The 24013-nt window shown below is 39.7% G+C and overlaps 1 protein-coding gene and 1 long non-coding RNA gene across 4 annotated transcripts in view; one reads left to right on the top strand and one right to left on the bottom strand.

Moving 5' to 3' along the window:
- The window catches only part of PRKAR2A (protein kinase cAMP-dependent type II regulatory subunit alpha), a 120490-nt gene that overhangs the window by 4139 nt on the left and 92338 nt on the right, over positions 1 to 24013 (bottom strand). The window contains exons 7-10 of the mRNA XM_001916256.5: positions 18993 to 19094; positions 18741 to 18815; positions 2948 to 3013; positions 243 to 384 (exon numbers count right to left, since the gene is read on the bottom strand). Coding sequence (XP_001916291.1) covers positions 243 to 384; positions 2948 to 3013; positions 18741 to 18815; positions 18993 to 19094 — 385 coding nt within the window. The remainder of the gene's footprint in view (positions 1 to 242; positions 385 to 2947; positions 3014 to 18740; positions 18816 to 18992; positions 19095 to 24013) is intronic.
- The window catches only part of LOC138918037 (uncharacterized), a 44728-nt gene that overhangs the window by 9655 nt on the left and 11060 nt on the right, over positions 1 to 24013 (top strand). For 2 of the 3 annotated variants that reach the window (XR_011426910.1, XR_011426908.1), the window contains exon 3: positions 20933 to 21184. This is a non-coding gene — a long non-coding RNA (uncharacterized lncRNA). Of the gene's footprint in view, positions 1 to 6666; positions 6782 to 20932; positions 21185 to 24013 lie in introns of all 3 variants that reach the window. The other variant, XR_011426909.1, reaches the window with a different exon arrangement.

Here is a 24013-nt window from a genome sequence, read left to right as displayed (position 1 = left end):
GCCTCCATTACTGCTCTTTTCACACAGCCAGGGGGCCTAGAAGCCTGACTTGCTCACAGGCTATTGTGAGTGCTCAGGAAAGGTTTGCTGAAAGAATACCTTCTCCTATTTCTGGTTGGTCACACAAACTGTCCAAGCCTAGATGTGAGTGAGAGCTGGTGGAATAAGTCAAGACTTGCTGATGGGAAAAAAAATACTACATGTTAGAAAATAACTATCAATGCACAAAGAATTTTTCTTACCTAAGCATTTGACATCGCCCACTGCATAAGCTGAAGCAGCTCTGGGTTTGTTGGTGACCAGTGCAAGCTCTCCAAAGTACTGACCCTTATGGCAGCGGGCAATCTCGACCTCCTGGTTCCCACCATCCTTGTTTGCTTTAGTCTAGAACAGGTAGAGAACATATCCTGGGCTGATTCAAGAATCACAGCTGGGCATGTCCAGTTACACACACTTGCATCCCCTTCTCAGTACACTTAACACAATTACTGAGACATTCACTTTGTAGAGACTCTGACTGTACCACATAAACTATATGGGCTAATCTCAGTGGTCTGCTTTAATCAGAAGAATTGACTTTTACCTGGAGCTTCATCTGAGTCCTAACACCTTTCAGATAATGGCTAAATATCAAGAGGTAAAGGTACAGACCATTTTTTGGAGAAGATTTATATATATATAATATAATATATTAATATATTTTATATATCATATCACATTATTATATCATATTAGCATAATACATATATTCTTAAATATTATGTATTTGTATACTATACACACACACACACACACACACACACACACACACACACACACGAATGTTTTCCTTTTGGTAGATGCTGACTTCTGAGGCACAGGAGGAAAAGACAAGGTCTTTTGTTAATTCTGTCCTTCTTTCTTTCTTTCTTTCTTTTTGTGAGGAAGATTGGCCCTGAGCTAACATCTGTTGCCAATCTTTCTCTTTTTGCTTGAGGAAGATTGTCGCTGAGCTAAGAATTGTGGCAATCTTCCTCTATTTTATATGGGATGCCACCATAACGTGGCTTGACGAGCAGTGCTAGGGTTCCACTGCGAACCCCAGGCTGCCGAAGTGGAGCACACGAACTTTACCACTATACCACCGGGCCAGCCCTTGCTAATTCTTTCTAAGTAATGTCAACACTTCTCTAAGGCAATGAGTCACAATCCTGGGCTTTTAAAAAAATTCTTCCTCTCCCAAAAGCCCCAGTACACAGTTGTATATCCTAGGTTGCAGGTCATTCTAGTTCCTCTATGTTGGATGCCACTACAGCATGGCTTGATGAGCGGTGTGTAGATCCGTGCCTAGGATCCAAACCTAGGAACCCCGGGCCACTGAAGCAGAGTGTGAGAACTTAACCACTCGGCCACAGGCCAGCCCACAAGGGCTCCTTCTTTTTGATTTGAGACTGTGCCTTTCTCAGACAACACTTTACAGTGACAAATTTTCTTTCTAGGTACTGTCTGCATCTTAAGTTAGTCGTCCCACACACACATTTTTTTTTTATAAGAATTAAGTAACTAAATATTTTAAAAATAATATTCAACCTTGAAATTTGGTGGTTTAACTCTGTATTAAGAAATCAAGCAGGCTGTAATTTGTGCTTATCGACTTACTGAAAATAATGTACTAGATTGTATTTACTATCTAGAGTTTCCTATTTTTTTAAGTGAATCCATTTGCTAAGCTACACAATAATTTAAGTAAAAAAATTATTTAGAATTTATTAGTAAGAATTAATCTCTAAGCACCACTTTATGTTATGGGTACATAGATAACTTTTTGAAGGTTAATTTAGAAAAATAAACAAAAGTGCCACACTAGCTTACATGGTTTGACCTTGCCTCCTTCCAAACTTCTGCCCTGACCTGTTTGCTCTGAAGTCTGTTGATCTGCCCACTCCCAGCTAATGCTCTCTTTCCAATTTCTGTAGCATTCTCTGGGACTGCAGACATGTTCGTGCCCGTGTAGTCCCTTCTCTAGAGTAGCACTTACATGACAATTCACACGAACACCAGCCCCCTGGGGGTTTTGTTACAATGCAGTTTCTGATTCAGTAGGTCTTGGGCAGAGCCCAAGACTCTGCATTTCTGACAAGCTCCCCCAAACCCCTGTACCACAATGCTGCTGGTCCTATACACACAACACTATGCTGTGATCAGTAGGTGTCAATGAATATTTGAGAAGTGTACAAACATATTATTAGTAGACCAAAAATTGTAAGTAAAAGAACACGGAAGTTTCAAACTATTGTTTCATGTGAAAAAATAGATATAGTTTCAATGAGGAATCAAGCCATCCTACAGGCAGTAATCATCATATTTTTCTCTCCTTCTCAATACTTTTACTAAAGATATTCTGTAAACAGTTTCATACTTGGTTGATTTAGTATTATATATAACTTGCTATTTTATCAAATTCTATATTCTTAAAAATATTGAAACAGGGAAATCTAGTGTTGATGGATTTATGGTTAAGAATCACTCATCTCAATTATAGGTCACCAGTTTTCTACGTATCCCTATCCATCAAATGGCCATAATAATAATTGTCCTAGAGACCTCCCCTCCCAGTGCTCTAAAAGGGAAGCTATTTTCATATTCAACACCCACATGTATTTTTTTTTATTACATAATTCCTCCATTTTCTGTTAGGGTTTTTACCTCTTTCTTACTGATTTGTAGGCCAATATTTCTGCTATCATTAATTACATAATAGAGGCAAAGGCAATAGGAACAAGAAGAAATATACTAAATCCCTATCAATGGATGGGTTTAAACATGGATCTTTGCCAGTCACATGGCAATGATGATTTTGGTACACTAACACACTTCACATTATTTAAAGCAAACTGGTACTTTCTGTGCATACACCTAGCATCTGGATCTTCTTTAGCGTAACACGCACCATCACACAAAAACTCACCTTGCTTTTAATCAAGATGCTCACTTCGCCGGACTCTATAATATAAAAGCTATCAGCCTTTTCACCCTGAAAAGGGAGAGGAGGTCAGGTCAGAGCCACGCAGATATATTGATAGAGGGACACAGAAACAGGTCATTTTCTCATTGCCTGAACTCAAATTTATATTTATTTTCCAACTCTACAAATCAATCAACGGCTAACAAATTCAGAACAAAACAAGAGGATCTTGATCACCAGGGATGTTGGTCCAACTATGACTGACACACATCTCTCACTTCCTAACATGGAATGCTCACATTACTCTCCATGAATATGCCCAGGCTGCCAACTGCATAGAGGACCGCTATTCCTACTGCTCATGTTGGTCTGCTATTGAAACCTACGACAGGGGACCAGTAGCCAAGACTACTACAGACAGTTATCAAGGTGACTCTTGGCTACCCCTAGGTCATGGGGCTCAAGGATAATCTGATGCATAAAATGAAGACCACCAGAGGATAGTGTGGATCTGGAGAAAGCCCTGCCTTGGTGAGGGAGGTGCCTTGATGTGGACTGATGTCACCCTTATGAGCTTCAGGCTTTTCATTGGTTTGTTGTGATTCTAAACCATCTGGCTGAACCAGTCATTCAAGTAATTCAATGAATAAGTGTTTACTATGCGCCAGGTACTGTTCTAGGCATGTAAGATATATCAGTGGACAAAAAAAAAAAATCCCTACCCTTGTGGAACTTATAGTTTGGTAGGGTAAATAAACTGTAAACTATCAGTGTAATGAAGCAGTAAATTATACTGTTGGAAGGCAGTTAGTGCTATAGGAAAAAAGTAGAGCAAGGAACGTGGTGTGGAAATTAACAAATAGAAACCTCATTAAAATGGAGTTGGGAGGCCAAAAGGGGAGTTCTCATGCCCTACTTTGATAGCAGAGCCCAAAAGGAAGAAGATGACTTCTTCTTGACCAGCAAAAAGCTCAGCCAATGAGAGACTGTCACAACTCAGCCAATGAAAAGCCACTACACTTCAAACTCCCAGTATCCTCCAATGGACTCTTGGTTTAAATAGCCCTTCGAACTTCCTCTTCTACTTTTCTAAAGTAGAAAAGTACTGCTCTCCTTACTGCTGGGGACTTGCATGTGGCTCGCCATGGTTACAGACCCTGAATTGCAATTCTTTGATGATCCTGAACATAGTCGTGCACCCCATAATGATGTTTTGGTCAATGATGGACTGCAGAAACAACACTGGTCCGACAAGATTAGTACCACATAGCCTAGGTGTGTAGTAGCTATACCATCTGGGTTTGTGTAAGTACTGTAGTAGGGGAAGAAATTTTCCTTTACCCTTCTATATTCTTCTGGCTGATCTAAGCATTAAATTGATATGAGACAGATTAACAGGAGAAAAAAGTTTAATAACATGCATACACAGGAAAAACCAAGAAAAACTGAGTAACTCGCCAAAATGGCTCAAGTCTTCACCTTAAATATGATCTTCAGCTAAAGACAAAAGATGTTGGGGTGGGACGAGTAAGGGACTTGAAAGAGAAGGCAGGTAGTTCACAGGTAGGTGAAAGGAGCAAACATTTGGAAAACAAGCATTTGTTTGGCCACATAGAAACAGAAGAACACACAGGAGAGCCCAACAAACAGGCTTTTCTAGGTTCCTCCCTACCTACCACATAGTTCATGTTATGCTAAGGTGATAGATCCCTTGCCGAGACAGGTTTTTCTTCTGAATTCTTTCAGGCAGTTAAGGGGGAGGTAACAAGAAAAACTTTCTGAGTCTTTTGCTTCTTAAAAATAATCAGCCTAAAATAATCCTCATGTTAAAGAGACACATTTTTGGGTGGCAAATGTTGTTCCCCTTCAGTACACTTGATGATGTTTGCACGACAATGAAATTGCCTAACAATGCATTTCTCAGAACATAGCCCCATTGTCAAGCGACACATGACTATAATCTATTTTTAAAAAATTTTTTTAATTGAGGTTATGATAGTTTACAACATTGTGAAATTTCAGTTGTAGATTATTAATTGTCAGTCATCTTATAGGTACACTCCTTCACCCTTTGTGCTGAACCCCTACATCCCTTCCCCTTGGTAACCACTAATCTGTTCTCTTCGTCCATGTGTTTGTTTATCCTACACATATGAGTGGAATCATACAGAGTTTGTCTTCCTCTATCTGGCTTATTTTGCTTAACATAATACCCTCAAGGTCCATCCATGTTGTGAATGGGACGATTTTGTCATTTTTTTATGGCTTTAATACATAGTAGTATTCCATTGTATATATATACCATACATATTATACATATGTACATACTATACATACATACATATACACACATATACATATACACACATACATACTAAACAAAGTAGTAATCTATTGTGTATATACATCTTCTTCATCAAGTCATCAATTGCTGGTCACTTAGATTGCTTCCATGTCTTGGCTACTGTGAATAATGCTGCAATGAACATAGGGGTGCATAAGTCTCTTTGAATTGCTGATTTCAAGTTCTTTGGATAGATACCCAGTAGTGGGATGGCTGGCTCATACGGTATTTCTATTTTCAATTTTTTGAGAAATCACCATACTGTTTTCCATAGTGGCTACACCACTTTGCATTCCTACCAGCAGTGTATGAGGGTTCCTTTTTCTCCACAACCTCCACAAAATTTGCTATTTTTTGTCTTGGTTATTATAGCCATTCTAATGGGGGTAAGGTGATATCTTAGTGTAGTGTTGATTTGCATTTCCCTGATAATCAGTGATGAGCATCTTTTCATGTGGCTACTGGCCATCCGTATATCTTCTTTGGAAAAATGTCTGTTCACATCCCCTGCCCATTTTCTGATCAAGAGGATTTTTTACTGTCGAGTTGTGTGAGTTCTTTATATATTTTAGAGAGTAACCCTTTGTCAGATATATGATTTGCAACTATTTTTTCCCAGGTGGTGGGTTGTCTTTTCTTTTTTTGTTTGTTTTTGAGGAAGATTAGCCCTGAGCTACCTGCTGCCAATCCTCCTCTTTTTGCTGAGGAAGACTGGCCCTGAGCTAACATCCGTGCGCACCTTCCTCTACTTTATATGTGGGATGCCTATCACAGCATGGCGTGCCAAGCGGTGCCACGTCTGCACCCAGGGTCCGAACCGGTGAATCCCGGGCCACCGAAGTGGAACGTGCACACTTAGCTGCTGCGCCACTGGGCTGGCCCCTGGTGGGTTGTCTTTTTGTTTCAATCCTGTTTTCCCTTGCCTTGTAGAAGCTCTTTAGTCTGATGAAGTCCCATTTGTTTATTCTTTCTATTGTTTCCCTTGTCCAGTGTCTGAAAAGATCCTTTTAAGACCGATGTCAAAGAGTGTACTGCCTATATTTTCTTCCAGAAGTCTTATGGTTTCAGGTCTTACCTTTAAGTTTTTGATCTATTTTGAGTTTATTTTTGTGAATAGCATAAGAAAATGGTCTACTTTCATTCTTTTACACGTGGCTGTCCAGTTTTCCCAACACCATTTGTTGAAGAGACTTTCCTTTCTCCATTCTATGTTCTCAGCTCCTTTGTCAAAGATTAGTTGTCCGGAGATGTGTGGGTTTTTTGTTTCTTTTTAAAGATTGGCACCTGAGCTAACAACTGTTGCCAATCTTTTTGTTTGTTTCTGCTTTTTTTCCTCCCCCAATTCCCCCAGCACATAGTTGTGTATTTTTTTTTTCAGTTGTGGGTCCTCCTAGTTGTGGCATGTGGGACGCTGCCTCGACATGGCCTGACAAGTGGTGCCATGTCCGCGCACAGGATCCAAACCCTGGGCCGTGGAACCTGAGCGTGCGAAGGTAACTACTCGGCCATGGGGCTGGCCCCTGTAGATGTGTGGTTTTATTTCTGGGTTTTCAATTCTGTTCCATTAATCTGTGTGCCTCTTTCTTTTCGTACCAGTACCATGCAGTTTTGATTATGATATCTTTGTAGTATATTTTGAAGTCAGGGATTGCGATGCCTCCAGCTTTGTTTTTTTCTAGGGATTGCTTTAGCAATTCAGGGTCTTTTGTTGCCCCATATGAATTTTAGGATTCTTTGTTCTATTTCTGTAAAGAATGTCATTGGGATTCTGATTGGGATTACATTGAACCTGTAGATTGCTTTAGGTAATATGGACATTTTAACTATGTTTATTTTTCCAATCCGTGTGCATGGAATGTCTTTCCATCTCTTTACGTCAGCATCAATTTCTTTCAGGAAAGTCTTGTAGTTCTCATTGTATAGGTCTTTCACTTCCTTGGTTAAATTTATTCCAAGGTATTTTATTCTTTTTGTTGCGATTTGTAATCTATTTTTGCTGGAGAAATAACTGGCCAACAGTGAGATCTGGAGTGCTAGAGGAGGAGATGGCTACAGTATACAATAGAGCTTCACTGAGAAGGTGAGATTTGAGAAAAGTCTGAAAGGAGGTGAGAGTTAAGCAGGCAGAGAAGGGAGAAGACGCTTTCAGGCACACTTCAGTCTCTGACTCCTGACTCTTGACTTCTGGAGCAATGACCATCTACATTGGATAATTCAGTACTAATCATGTGCTCTAATTCCATGTAGATCTTAAGTCTTCAGTGAGAATCTATACTTCTGAGCATTCCTAAGACTTCATGTCGTTCACCACCACAAAGAGCTCGAAGTGGGCACCATACACAGCTGATGTTCCTGAGTTAATCCAGTGCCAGGTCACCAGATAATAACCACTTACTCCAAGTGAGTGAAAGCCACAGATTTATTAAAGGGGTGTCTGTGGGTTTCTGGGCTGCCATGTTGGGTAGGTACCCTACACCCAGCAAAGCCAAATCACCATGAAGTTTTAGCATTACACAAATAGCTGCATGATAGGAATTGACAAGGGATGGGGAGCCGTGAAGGAAACTAAGGAGGAGCCAGAAGCAGGGTCATCAAGAGGGAGAGTTGTTTCTAAGATCAAGAAGGGAGTTTCATAAAGGAAGATGTGACTACCAGTGTTCAGTGCTGCTGGGAGGTCAAGGGTAATAAAGACTCAAATGTGTGGAAAAATCCTGGTGACCAAGAGGAGGGTGGTGAGTGGTAAAGAAGAGAGCAAAAGAGACAGGTGGTGAAGGATGGTGCCTGAGTCCTATTTGTTTAGATAGATGTGTAACCACCATAATTTGAAGTGCTCATATTTCAAGGCTACAGCTTGATGAATTTTTACATATGTATACCTGTGTGTAACCCCTCCTAGATCAAAATAGAAAATACTTCCAGCCTCCAAAAGGGTCTCTCTGGATTCTTTCTCAGTCAAAACCACTACCACCCCATCCATTTGTTAAGTATATCTGACTTCTATCCTCATAGAATAGTTTTCCTTCACTTCTGTTAAGAAAAGTTAAGGCTGTTCCTTAACTTCATATAAATGAAATCATACTCGCTTTTGTGTCTGGCTTCCTCTAGTTCACAATGTTAGACCACACTTTGAAAATGCCTGGCTGTGAGAGGAATTAGAGAGGCTAGTAACTGGAGCAGAAACAAAGTGAAGGGAGGAACGTGAGTGTGTTGTGAGGACATGAGAGACTCGGGTAGGGCATGTCTACAGGATGAGAAGAATGAACAGGGAAGCTCAAATAGAACAGAATCTGCTAACGTTGCTGTGTGCTCTCTCCCAGTAGGCACTCTGGTGAGCACTCTACATGCATTCACTTGCCAAAGAAGTCTCATAAAGTAGGTACTATTACTACTCTGTTTTACAGATGAGTTTCCTCAGAAGCTCACAGGATAAATAACTTTGCCTTAGGAGGAAGGGGGAATAGCTGGTGGATTCAAGGTTGAGAGGAGATGGGAAGGAATGTTATCTAGACCACACGAGGAACAATGAGGCCTGCCTGGGTAAAAGTTCTCTTCTTCTGGACCAGAGGGAGGACTGTCTTTAATGCTTTTAATTTTAATGATTTGCTAATACCTCACCAGAAAGGATTAGAGTAGTTCACAAATAATGCAAGAAGATAAAATTTAACATAAAACCATGAATGATATCATCCATTGAAAATAGTGTATTTGTGTGGCATCTGAGGGGATATACTCTGTTGCATTTCCAGCCTCATGAAGCAGCTGGTTAGGCTGGGACAGAGATGCACCAGAACACACATTTCCTGTTTCCCTTGGGGTCCAGTGATAGATACTGCATGTAAGCTGGTTGTTCAGGCTTTGTAGGATGCCTGTCAGTTTGCAGGGTAGACAGAGCAGAATAAGACGATTACTCAGTAGGAAACAGCAGGAGCTTACTTGAAGAGTGTCTGACTTTCCAAGTTTTTAAGTCTACTCAGAGGGTCTGAGCACACATCTCACAGAAAGAACATTCCATTCTACAAACAGGAGTAAAGAAATCAGACTGTACTGCATTTTACATTTTTGTGAACCTATTATCAAGTGTTTCAATAAATAGCTTCTGAATGTCTACTATGTGGCAGGCAATGATTAGGTTATCATCCATACGTTGAAATTCACTGGGCTTTATTAAATAAATGTCCCTTTTTCACAAATGATGATATAAGTAAGATCCACATTCCACCATTAGAATGACTGAAACCCTAATTCAGAACATGGCACCTTTTTTTTTAAGATTGGCACCTGAAGTAACATCTGTGCCAATCCTTTTTTTTTCTCCAAAGCCCCCCAGTGCATAGTTGTATATTCTAGTTGTAGGTACTTCTAGTTGTGCTATGTGGGATGCCACCTCAGCATGGCTTGATGAGTGGTGCTAGGTCTGTACCCAGGATCCAAACCGGTGAAACCCTGGGCCGCCGAAGCGGAGAGCATGAACTTAACCACTCAGGCATGGGGCCAGCCCCGCATAGCACCTTTTTGATTTAAGGAAATGGTACTTTAATACTGAATATATGAAAACATACTTTTTATGAAATACAAACCAACTTCTGTCCACATCATTCTGAGAATAAGCAAAATATTACATCTATTGGGATAATTGGCAAACTATGAAAACTATTACAAAATACACAAATAAAAACATTAAAAAATCAACACAAACAAGAAAATTTGTGTTGATGAACTTGAAAGGATGTGATAAAAGAAATTCTAAGGGGACAGCTGGCCAGGGGCTCCCCTGACAGCATAAGTGTGGTCTGGAGAACATCCAGAGACTGGTGGAGATGCACTCTAGGATCCCACCATCCCCTGCAATAGGCAGTGTCTTCCGTCCTTTCTGCTGTGTCTAGGCCCCAGCTGGACATTTGTGTTAAGCAAGGTATCCACCCTCAGGCACACCCCACATGTAAAGAGCAACCAGGCTGCAGGAAGAAGTTAAGTGGCATCTTGGTGCAAAAGAGTCACAGCAGTCAAAGCACAACTGTTCAAGGGGACTTAAGGTAGAAACCTCTAAATGCTGAAGATCATCATTGATCTTCTGATGTAGAAAAATTTCTATTTTTTTAAATCTTTTTTTTTTTTTGAGGAAGATTAGTTCTGAGCTAACATCTGCTGCCAATCCACCTCTTTTTGCTGAGGAAGACTGGCCCTGAGCTAACATCCATGCCCATCTTCCTCCACTTTACATGCAGGATGCCTACCACAGCATGGCTTGCCAAGCGGTGCCATGTCTGCACCCGGGATCTGAACCAGTGAATCCTGGGCCACGAAAGCAGAACACGCGAACTTAACTGCTGTGCCACCAGGCTAGCCCTGAAAAATTTCGTTTAATTAATTAATTAATTATTTTAAAGATTGGCACCTGAGCTAACATCTGTTGGCAATCTTTTTTTTTTTTTAAGATTGGCACCTGAGCTAACACCTTGCCAATCTCTCTTTTTTTTTTGCTTTTTCTCCCCAAATTCCCCTTAGTAGATAGTTGTATACTTTTAGTTGGGGGGTCCTTCTAGTTGTGGCATGTGGGACGCCACCTCAGCATGGCCTGATGAGCAGTGCCATGTCTGCGCCCAGGATCCGAACCAGCAAAACCCCTGGACCGACGAAGCAGAGTGTGAGAACTTAACCACTTGGCCACGAGGCCAGCCCCAAATTTCTAGTTTTAAAGATTTTATTTTTCCTTTTTCTCCCCAAAGCCCTCTAGTACATACTTGTACATTTTTAGTTGTGGGTCCTTCTAAAGTTGTGGCATGTAGGGTGCCGCCTCAGCACGGCTTGATGAACAGTGCCATGTCCACGCCCAGGATCCAAACTGGCAAAACCCTGGGCCAGTGAAGTTGAGAGTGCAAACTTAACCACTCGGCCACAGGGCCAGCCCCCTAAAAGCTTCTAGTTTTAAAATGTTTATATTAGAAAAGAAGAAAGGCTGAAAAGTGAAGAGCTAAGCATCCAACTCAAGAGAATAGGAAAAAATCCAAAAAGAAAGTAGAAGGAAGGAAATAAGATAGAGACAAAAAAGTAATGAAATAGAAAACAAACATTCAATAGGATTAATAAAAGGCAAAAGTTGGTTCTTCAAAAAGACTGAAACAATTGACAAACCCCTGGCAAGACTGAGCAAGAAAAAAAGAGAAGGCACAAAACAACAATATCAAGAATGAAAAAGGTGGGGCCGGCCCCGTGGCCGAGTGGTTAAGTTCGCGAGCTCTGCTCTGGTGGCCCAGGGTTTCGCTGGTTCGGATCCTGGGGGAGGACATGGCACCGTTTATCAAGCCATGCTGAGGTGGCATCCCACATGCCACACCTAGAAGGACCCACAACTAAAAATACACAACTATGTACTGGGGGGCTTTGGGGAGAAAAAGGAAAAAATAAAATAAGATCTTTAAAAAAAAAAAGAAAAAGAATGAAAATGGGAACATCATTCTAGATCCTATAGATATTTAAAAGACATTAACAGGAACATCATGACCAACTATTTATGCCAATAACACTGAATCTTAGATGAAATGGATAAATCTCTGGAAAAATTGATCTTACCAAAACACACCAAAGATGAAATAGAAAAGCTAAATAGTTTAACAATGAAAATAATTTAATTTGTAGTCAAAAATCTTCCCACAAAGAAAACACTGGTAAGTTCCATAAAGTAGCCAAGGAATTCTAGCCTTACACAAACTCTTCAGATATCAAATCAATGTAATCACTGAAGTCTTGTTTGTAATAGCTAAAAACTAGAAAGACCCCCAAATGTCCATCAGCAGTGGAAAGGCAAACCATTTATATTCATATATACTGGAATACTACATAACTTTTTATGGAAAACCAACAAACTACACAGCAATGTGGATGAAAGTTGAGCAAAAGAAGCAAGACGCAAATAAAATAATACATACTTTCTAATCCCAATTACAGAAATTTAAAAAAATAGCAAGACTTGGCCATATTGTTTAGGAAGTATACATAAGTGGTAAAAACTATTATAAAAAGCAAATACATGACTACCGTAAAAGTCAGGGCAGGGAGGTAGGAGGATCTGTGACTGGGAAAGAACTCATGAGGGTAAGGTGGCTTTTGAGGTAGGATATTTTATCTGAAAATATCAAGGAAAGAAGTTTGTGGATTATAGAAAAAATTCAACTTTACAGGATAAGGTTAAATTTCTCTCCAAAGGAGTTCAGCTACGTTATTGGCCTATTAACAGTGAATAGAAGTTCCTGCTATATATCACTTGGAATTGTCAGATTCTTATTTTTTGCCAAGCTAACAGGTATGAAAATGGTTCCTCATTGTGGTTTCAAATTTACATTTCCTTGATTACTCAATGAAGGTGAAGTCAATTCATTTTTCACTGATGCCAGAACTATGCTTTGAAAATACAATTCTCATCGTGTCATTCTTCTCAAAAACCTTTGAAAGTGCTTCCACTAAGTACTTTTCCACTAAGTAGTCTTAATGCAAGGGCATTATCAAGCCTTGGAATAGTCTAGAGCAGTGATTCTCAAACTTTAGCAAACATCACAATCACCTGGAGCTCTTGTTGATACCAAAACCAGACAAAGACATCACAAGGAGAGAAAACTACAGACTAATATCCCTCATGAATAGACACAAAAATCCTTAACAAAATTTTAGCAAATTAAATCCAGTAATAAATAAAAAGGATAATGTATCATGAGCAAGTGGGGTTCATCCCAGGATGCAGGCTTGGTTTAATATTCAAAATTCAATCAATGTAACTCACTATTATTTGTTAACTAAAAAAGAAAACTCCTATGAACACCTCAATAAATACAGCAAAAGCATTTAACAAAATTCAACACCATCTCAAGATTAAAAACTCAGAAAACTAGGAGCAGAAGGGACCTTCTCCAACCTGATTAAGGGCATTTATAAAAAAACTATAGCTAACGTTATACTTAATGGTGAACAACTGAACGCTTTCCTCCCAAGATCGTGAATAAGACAAAGATCTCTGCTCTCACCACTTCTATTCAATATTGTACTGGATGTCCTAGCCAGTGCAATAAGGCAAAGAAAATAAACTAAAAAAATAAAAGGGATACCGATTAGAAAATAAGTAAAATTATCCTTCTTCATAGACAAAATAATCACCTATGTAGAAAATCCCAATGAAACTACAAAAAAACTACTAGAACTAGTGAGTTTAGCAAGGTTCTAGAATATCACAGGATCAATATACAAAATTCAAGTATATTTCTATACACTAGCAATAAATAACTGGAAATTGCAAAAAGAAAAACCATTTACAATAGTGTAAAAAATATGAACTATCCAGGGATAAATTTAACAAAGATGTGCAAGACCTGAACACTACATTTGAAAACTACAAAATATTACAGAGAAAAATTAAAGATGACCTAGATAAATGGAGGTATACCATGCTCATGAACCAACTCACTGTAGTCTAAGTGCCTGACAATAAGCTTTTGATTGCTGAGGAATCCATTTTAAAGACTCTTGGGGGCAAGGCCTGGGGCCTAGTGGTTAAGTTTGGTGTGCTCCATTTCGATGGCCCAGGTTCAGATCCCAGACGCAGACCTACACCACTCATCAGGGGCCATGCTTGTGACAGTGATCCACATACAAAACAGAGGAAGACTGGCATGGATGTGAGCTCAGGACAAATCTTCCTCAAGCAAAAAGAGGAAGATTGGCAATAGATTTTAGCTCAGGGCAAATCTTCCTCAGCAAAACAACAAAAACAAAAACCAAAAAAAGGACACTTGAATAAACATATTGCCAGATACATAATTAGATAAAGAGTCAGGCCACCCCCACCCATGAAGCTCCTCTTTTATTTCTTATTTATTTATTTGTTTTGTTTTTGTTTTGTGAGGAAGATTGGCCCTGCGCTAACATCTGTTGCCAATCCTCGTCTTTTTGCTTGAGGAAGATTGTCGCTGAGCTAACATCTATGCCAATATTCCTCTATTTTATGTGGATGCCACCAGAGTGTGGCTTGACAAGCAGTGCTAGGTTCGCACCCAGGATCCAAACCTACAAACCCCAGGCCACCAGCCCAAAGTTCCCCTTTTAAAAAGCCTTGGGGATCCTAGAAAACTGACCACTTGAGTGGCCCTACCTTTTCCCTCCTGCACCCTAATTCCTGCTCTTATGTTTTCAATTTGCCAATAAAGAGTGAAACAACAAAACCTTAGGCACCTCAGCCTTGACCTCAATAAAGGCAGAACCCTAGGTCTGCGCTCTCTACGTGCAACCTCTCTGTGTGTCCCTGAGGTACCATGTACCCTCCAGGACCTGTGAGTAATAAACCTTGTTTTTCCAAAGTTCCCTGATGATTGTTGCTGAGGTGTGTCTTGCAATCCTAATAAGAACAACAAGGGCTGATCCAGCCACAACACTGGCTCCGACAGGGGAAATGTCTATGGGGGCTTGCCACAAGTAGTAAGGGCCCAGGGGAGTGCCCCAGGCATTCCTAGCTGACAGTATCACTATCGATAGGCTGAGACTAACGCAAAACACTCACTATTGTTAAGATGTCTACTTCTCCCCAAATTGATCTATAGATTTAGCATAATACCAAGAAAAAATCTCAGCAGGCTTTTTTGGTAGAAATAAGTTGGTTCTAAAATTTATACAGAAATGCAAAAAGCATAGAATAGCCAAAATAATTATGAAAAAGAACAAAAAACTTGGAGGGTTTAAACTGTCTGATTTTAAGGATTACTATATAAAGCTCTTATAATCAAGACAGTGCAATATTGGCAGAGAGATAGATACACAGATCAATGGAACAAAAAAGAGACCAGGAAAAGATCCAAATACTTATGGCCAACTGATTTTCAATAAAAGTGTCAAAGCAATGGTATAGGATAACCTCTTAAACAAATGGTGCTGGAACAACTGGACATCCATATGCAAAACCCTACACTTACACCATATATCCAAAAATTAACTCAAAATGGATCATAAATCTAAATGTAACAGCTAAAACTATGAAACATCTAGAACTACACTGCTTGATACAGTAGCAACTAGTCACATGTGGCTATTGGGCACTTGAAGTCTGGCTTGTATAGATTGAGATGTGCTGTAAGTACAAAATACACAACAGACTTTGAAAACTGAGTACTAAAACCAAAAAAGTAAAATATCTCTTATTAAACTTTTATATCATTTAGATGTTAAAATGGTAATATTGTAGATATATTAGGTTAAATAAATTTGTTATTAAAATTAAGTTCACCTGTTTTATTATTTTTTTATTTGCTTACTAAAAAATTTTAAATTACATATGTGGCTTACATGATCTTTCTATTAAACAGTGCTGGCCTAGAAGTAAACACAGAAGAACATCTTACAGACATCACAAAGATTTTTTAAATAGGGCACAAAAAGAATATTGCAAGAGAAAAAAATGACAAACCGGACTTGCCAAAATTAAAACCTTAGGTTTTTTAAAAGCTACCATTAAGAAAACGAAGAAACAAGCCACAGCCACAGATTGGGAGAAATATTTGCAAATCACTTGTCTGATAAAGGGTTTGTACTTAGAATACATAAAGAACTCTAACAACTCAATAATAACAAGCCAAATGACCTAATTTTAAACAGGGCAAAAGATTTGCACAGATACTTCACCAAAGAAAACATATGGATGGCAAGCAATCAGAAGAAAAGACGCTTAACATCATTAAACATTAGGTAAATGCAAACTAAAATCAAAATGAGATACCACTTCATACCCACTAGAATGGCTAAAACTAAAGATTGTGAATATTAAGTGTTGACGAGGAAGCATGCAACTAGAACTCTCATGCATTGCTAGGGGGACACAAAATGGCATAGCCATTTTTTTTTTTTTGAGGAAGATTAGCCCTGAGCTAACTGCCGCCAATCCTCTTCTTTTTTGTTGAGGAAGTCTGGCCCTGAGCTAACATCTGTGCCCATCTTCCTCTACTTTATATGTGGGATGCTTACCATAGCATGGCTTGCCACGTGGTGCCATGTGCGCACCCGGGATACGAACCGGTGAACCCCAGGCCGCCAAAGCAGAACGTGCGCACTTAACCACTGCGCCACCAGGCCAGGCCCGGTACAGTCATTTTTAAAAACAGTTTGGCAGTGTGTTAAACACACATTTACTATATGGCTCAGCAAGTCCATAAAAACACACATTCACACAAAGACTTGTATGTGAATGTTCACCACAGTTTTATTCATAGTTGCCAAAAACTGGAAAGACCACAAATGTCCCCCAATTAGTGAATGGAAAGACAAATTACTGTACATCCACACAATGAAATACTACTTAGCAATAAAAAGGAATGACCTGCTGACACATATAACAACATGGATAAATATCAAAAGCATTATGCTAACAGAAAGAAGCTAGACACAAAAGACTACACATTATATGATTTCATTATATGAAATTCTAGAAAAGGGATTTCTATAGTGATAGAAAGTAGATCAGTGGTTTCCAGGAGTAAGGAGATGGGGGAGGGGATTGACTGAAAATACAAAAAGGAAACTTCTTGGGGTGATGGAAATGCCATATACTATGCTTGTAGGGGTAGTTATAAAATTCTTGAATTATATACTTAAACTTGGTAACTTAATTGTATGTAAAATATACCATAACAAAGCTGAGCAAAACAAACAAACAAAGAAAATAACATAAAGCACAGTTTCTGATTCAGTAGGTCTGGGGTAGCATCCAAGAACTTGCATTTCTAACAACTCTTAACAATTTCTAACATTCCCAGGTGATGTTGATACTCCAGGTCCTGGGACCCTGCTTAGACAACCCTTGGTCTACAGACACTGCCAAAAGGGGTCTATAATAAGCTGGGAATCATCTTAATTCATTTCCATTCTGTATACCAACTAGCACTCCTATCTTTAAGAGCACAGACACTCCAGAAAACACTGTGGCTTCTCATACCTCTTGACATACCTACTGAAGGCCTGGGGCTTTCTGAATGAAGTAGAGGTCCTTTGGGGATAAATTAAAGCACCTCAGGTTTAGAAGCAAATGTGGACAGTCAACATGTCCCATTCCTGCACCTCAGCCCTCCATTCTTACCATACCAGGTTATCTGCTGTGGAACACAGCTCACACCCACAGGCCCTTGCTCATATTGGTCTTTTGCCCTGAAAGACTTTTCCCTGACCTGATCTGCTGAAAATACACTTGTTCTTTAAGCTCAGCTCAAATGGTATTTCCTCCATGAAACCATATGGAATATTTCCTTTTCCATATTTTCACTGTCATTCATATGCTCCTTCATTATAGCACTTATATCTGGTCCTACATGTCTATCTTAACAAATGTTTACAGAATCAAATCAATTTCTTTTTTTTAAGAGATTTTATTTTTTTTCTTTTTCTCCCCAAAGTCCCCCTGTACATAGTTGTATATTTTTAGTTGTGGGTCCTTCTAGTTGTGGCATGTGGAATGCTGCCTCAGCATGGCTTGATGAGCGGTGCCATGGCCATGCCCAGGATCTGAACCGGTGAAACCCTGGGCTGCCAAAGCAGAGGGCGCAAACAACCACTCAGCTACGGGGCCGGCCCCTCAAATCAATTTCTAATTAAAAGAATTATTAACCATAGGAGTACCTAGAAAACAAAGGCATTTAGTGATACGACTTAGAGTAGACAGAGTTTTTTTCTTAGTCCTTTTTCTCTGGGAGCTTCTCTCTCTCCTTCCATGATAAGCCTGATTAGTTCCCGTGGTGCTGGTTGTGCCAACTCCACCCACAGGCACCAGGGGTGGGCTCAGGACTCAGGCTTGACCCATCTGAGTCTTTCCTCCTCCTAGCCCCAGCTCTAGATTCAAGGATGGGCACATCACCCAACCGAGACCAACCAGATTATCTTCCCAGTGCTCTTGCCAGAAGCCCAGGCAGAGAAGTTTAAAAAACACAAACATGTTATACAAGAAAAATTATTACAAAGTACACATCACAATGATCCAGTCCACTGCGTGTGGTGATACTTGCAGTACCCAAAAGTAACATGAGAAAATGGCACAAAGGAAACACTAAGACATCTTACAAATCTGATCAGTCACTGAAGACTGAGGTTTCTGATTTGTGTTGGATTAGCTAAGAGGCCACATTTGTGTCAGAGAAGGTAAAGGGCACAACCTTTTGACCTTCTCCAGGTTTTAACTGCAACGGGTGCAGCTTATTCAGAGTAAAAAGAAAATGACATCTAAAAGAACAAAGACCAGAAACCTAGGAAAGGTGAATGGAGACAAGAGATCTGCACATGTGAATGAGATAAACATCAATGGGCTTCAGAGGACTCTGCAGGAAGAATGCTCCTAGTACCGTGCAACATAAGTTTTCAAAAGTGAAAGGACAAATGAAACACTAGTCCTTCAGGAGGTGACTTCTAGGAACAGAGCTGCACAAGGCCTCCACCCACCTGAGTGATTATGCGCTCTCCATCCTTATAGCTCTTTTCTCCTATTACATCCACAATCTTCATTCGTTCTGACACCTGAAACAATGGATATGCTCACAAATTATAAGGAAGAGACCTCAATTCAGTCACAAATAATATCGATACAACATAAAAATGAGTTAGAATAGTATGATCTGAAAAGCTAACAATAGAAGAGTTTTAACAGCTTTTCCTAAATCCCCATAAATCAACTCTTATTCATATAGACTTTACCTCTAGTGATTTAAGAAGGGGCACAGATTCAATAAATGATTCAAACATCTTCCTCTTTTTTGCATTGTTTTTCACAATGATTCTTCTAAAAGTCACACGGTCCTACAAGAAAGAATATAAAAATTCTGGTAAATGCCTGTGTAAGAGAACATCTATGGTTTAACTAACTGGGCCACAGCAAATACTGGAGGACTATGGAAGGGACTGGGTCAACTGAGTGCCTAATGATATTTCAATCTGAGTCATCAGTAGAAGAAAAAGACCTGTAGCCTGAGCCAGACAGATGTCCCACATGTTGCCACTTGCTATCTGTACTCAAGGGGTGCCACCTGTGGGTCATAAAGAGAATACCAAATTTAAAAACTCCCAATCAAACATTTGTGAGCTCACAGTCACACTGTTCAATGTGAAAAGATGCACCAGCCAGCCCTTATGGTCTAGTGGTTAAGATCTGGTGCTCTCATCACCTCGGCCCAGGTGTGTTTCCCGGTCAGGGAACCACAAAACCCATCTCACAGTTGTCAGATTGTGGTGACTGCTTGTTGTTGTGATATCGAAAGGTATGCCATCAGTATTTCAAATACCAGCAGGGCCACTCATGGTGGAAAGGTTTTAGTGGAGCTTTCATGCTAAGACGGACTAGAAAGAAGGACCTGGCCACCCACTTTTGAAAAAATTGGCCATGAAAACCCTGTGAATAGCAGCAGAACATTGTCTAACATAGTGCCAGAAGATAAGAGGATGGCAGGGGGTTCTGCTCTCCTGTAACAGGATCATTAGGAGTCAGAGTCAACCTGACAGCACTAACAAACAAACAGAATGGGTAAACAGTTATTTGTACCTAAGAAAACTGTACATTTCTTCCACCTGAGGCTGTCAGGAATTGAAAGATTTTTTTTTTTTTTGGAAAGTACAGTAATGATATCCTAACGACTGGGAGAATCAAAAACAGCAAGGGGGTAAGGGTATGTTTAGCTGTAGGTTTGCTATTTTACTATTTTTTTTTTAAGGAAGATTAGCCCTGAGCTAACATCTGCTGCCAATCCTCCTCTTTTTGCTGAGGAAGACTGGCCCTGAGCTAACATTCATGCCCATCTTCCTCTACTTTATATGTGGGATGCCTGCCACAGCATAGCTTGCCAAGCGCTGCCATGTCCACACCCGTGATCCGAACTGGCGAACCCTGGGCTGTTGAAGCGGAATGTGAGAACTTAACCAGCGCGCCACCAGGCCGGCCCCTGCTATTTTACTATTTTTGCTGATGGAGTAGGAGTAAGGTGGAGAAAACACATAGAGGACAACTCAGTTGAGATGTCTAAATGGGTTTCACGGGCTTCCATTAGGTACAGAATCCCCAGGCCCTCTGCCATGCCATGTTTCATCTGCCTTACCAGAGAAGTCACCTACTGCAGCCTACACTCCTAGTGTGAGCGATGGCAGTATCCTACCCTCCCTCCCTAAACTGCTGTACAAATATCTGCTCTCTGGGATTTAGCCAGATTCTGCCCCATTTTCTTTTCCATATCTGTATGAAAAGAGCCATTCAATCTCTGATTGCTCTAATGGGCTGCATCACTTGCCACTACTTTTTTGAAGTCCGAGGTTAGGGATGTATCATTTTAAATGTTACTGTTATACTTTGGAATATTACTCCATTATCTTTAGAATTCGGTTGTTTTCTGGGCCAATTTGGGCCAAGAGTGCTGTGTTGTGAAAAGAGGACAATTAAGAACGAGAAAATGGGAATTGTGAAGTTCCCTTTCTTATGTTTGAGTAGGCATTGTCAAAAAAATAATATTTTTTAAATCCATCTGTAATATTATAAAGATTACAGTTTGAATAGCAAACTGTCTTTCTAGCTGAAGAGAAAACAACTGATATCTCTTAAAGTGACTTATTTGTGTTCCAACCCTTTCTATGTATGCTTTCACACTTCCCAGGACACTCATGCTGTGCAAGACCAGTTCCTGTGACAGTGGAGGGTATAAATAAGAAGCAAACACCAATGCAGCCTTCAGGGACCTTCCAATGGAGCAGTGAAGAGGAAACTCAAATGGTGAAATGGTAGCTCCCTCAGCCAGCAAGTGTTCAGAGCCAAGCAAATAGACCGAAAGTTCAAAAGAGAGAGGAATGCTACCCTTTCCTGTGACTGCAGCAGTTCCCTAAGAAAGCTTCTACTGACTTTCATTTAGGTAAGAGGGAGTGGGAGCAGAGACTAAATGTAGTGGTCATGATGGCAACTGCCCAGTAAGAGAAGGAATGTAGAATCATTTTGAAATCCTGGTTGAAAAACACTACCAGGTTCTCCCTGCTTTGGCCTCAGAAGGCATTTCCAAGGCCTTGGAAGGCGCAAGTAAGAAGTCAGGCTATAGAGGACCCCCTGGGAGTCACTTTTATGGAGGTGGTACTGAAGGTCTGGGCAGGTTCAGACTGTAAAGTAAATGAACAAAGCAGGAGAAAAGCAGAGGCCAAAAGGACATCTTGATAGGTCACTTAAGACACCAAGGAGATGGATGTCACTTAAGACAGCATGGAGAGGAAGAAAAGACTGCAAAAGATAAGGCTAGGAAGAAGAAAGGCAGAGCAGGGATCTCGAGAGGGAATCTCAGGAAGAGAAGGGTGGTGAGCAGCATCACAAAAACGGGGAGCAGGTGCCACCATTCTGTAGCACCTACCTTGTGCCAGGTACCGAGGAAGCTGCTTTTCGTATGCCCATCTATTAAATTCTCATATTCCTAACCACAAGGAAGGTGGTTTTACAGTTCAATGTTTTTTTGTGTGTTTTTGGTTTTTTAATTTCTATTGAGACTTTCTCTTTGACTTAGAGATTATTTAGGAATGTGTTATTTAATTTGCGAATGTTTGGAGATTTTCCGGGTATTGTTCTGTTACTGATTTTCTAGTTTCATTCTGTTGCGGTTAGAGAAGACACTGTCTGACTTCAAATCTTTTAAATTTGTTAAGTTTTACTTTTTATCCCAGGATATGGTCTACCTTGGTGAATATCCTGTGGGTTTGAAAAGAATGTGTATTCTACTGTTGTTGTGTGGAGTGTTCTATAAATTTCAATTAGATCCTTTTGGTTGATGGTGTTAAGTTCTATATCCTTCCTGATTTTCTATCTAGTTGTTCTATCAATAGTTGAGAGAGGGGCACTGAAGTCTGCAACTATAATTGTGGATTCATGTATTTCTTCTTTCAGATCTAATGGTTTTTGCTTTACATATTTTGAAGCTCCGTTGTTTGGTGTATACACATGTAGAGTTGCTATGCCTTCTTGGTAGATTAACCCTTTCATTATCATGTAACGTTCCTCTCTGTTTTTGGTAATTTTCTTTGAAGTCTATTTTGTCTGATATTAATATACTCCTGTTTTCTTCTGGTTAATGTTTGCCTGGTATATCTATTTCTATCCTTTTACTTTCAACCTACCTATATCATTATATTTGAGTGAATTTCTTATAGATAGCATATAGTTGGGTCATTTAAAAAAATCCATTCTACTAGTCTCTGTCATTTAATTGGTATATCTAGATCATCTATATTTATAGTAATTATTCATTTATTAGGGCTTAAGTCTACCATTTTATGGTATGCTTTCTGTTGTTCCCTCTGTTTTTTTGTTCCTCTTTTTCACTTCTCCTGCCTTGCTATGGGTTACTGGAACAGTGTTTAGAATTCCATTTTGATTTATAAAGTTTTTGAGTACATCTCTTGTACAGATTATTTTAGTGGTTGTTCCAGGTATTATACTATACGTATGTAACTTATCACAGTCTACTGGTGTCAACATTTTAGTAGCTTGAGTAAAGTATAGAAGCTTTAGTTCCATTTAGACATTTACCCCCTCTCCCCTTAGAGTGTAATTGTCTTAAAGATTTTATTTTTTTTTCCTTTTTCTCCTCAAAGCCCCCCGGTACATAGTTGTATTTTCTTCGTTGTGGGTCCTTCTAGTTGTGGCATGTGGGACGCTGCCTCAGCGTGGTTTGATGAGCAGTGCCATGTCCGCGCGCAGGATTCGAACCAACAAAACACTGGGCCGCCTGCAGTGGAGCGCGCAAACTTAACCACTCGGCCACAGGGCCAGCCCCTGTAATTGTCTTAAATATTTCCTCTACATCCATTGAAAACCACATCAGACGATGTTACAATTTTGCTTCAACCACCTAACATAATTTAGAAAACTCAAGAGGATAATCTTCTATATCTCCCCATGTTTATTCTTTCTGTTGTTCTTCCTTCATTCTTGATGTTCCAAATTCCCTTTTACCACTTCCTTTCTGTTTGAAGAACTTCCATGAGCCATTCTTTTAAGGTAGGCCTGCTGGTGATAAAGTCTCTTAGTTTTCTTTTGTCTGAGAATATCTTCATTACTGAGGGATATTCTCACTAGGTGTAGAATTCCAAGTTGACAGTTCTTTTCTTTCAGCACTGGAAAAATGCTGTGCTGCTTCCTTCTGACCTCTGTGGATGGGAAATCCAGTGTCTTTCAAATTGTTGTTCCCCTATAGGTAATGCATTGCTTCTCTCTAGCCATTTCCAAATTTTTTTCTCTCTTTAGTTTTCTTAAGTTTGAATATGATGTCTTGGCATGGATTTCTTTGGGTTTATTCAATATGTGAGTTCACTCAGCTTCCTAAATCTGTAGGTTTATCCTGCACCAAATTTGGGAAGTTTTCAACTATTATTTCTTTGAATAATTTTTTAGCTCTAAACTCTCCTCTCTTTCTGGGACTCTGATGATACAAGTACCAGGTCTTTCGTTATCATCCTATAAGCTCTGTTCATTACATTTCAGTCTATTTTCTTTCTGTTGTTCAGATGGGGTTATTTCTATCGTTCTATCTTAAAATTCACTGATTTGTTCCTCTCTCATATTCCTTCTGCTATTGAGCCCATCCAGTGAGTTTTTGTTTTGGTTACTGTGTTTTCTAGTTGTAAAATTTCCATTTAGATCTTCTTTCTGTCTTCTGTTTTTCTCTACTGAGACCTTGTATTTTTTCCCTTGTGTTTCAAGTGTG

Source organism: Equus caballus, chromosome 16 (assembly GCF_041296265.1).
Source record: "Equus caballus isolate H_3958 breed thoroughbred chromosome 16, TB-T2T, whole genome shotgun sequence".
NCBI lineage: Eukaryota > Metazoa > Chordata > Mammalia > Perissodactyla > Equidae > Equus > Equus caballus.
The sequence above is the reverse complement of the archived record's forward strand: the minus strand, read 5'-3'. Positions and strand labels throughout refer to the sequence as shown.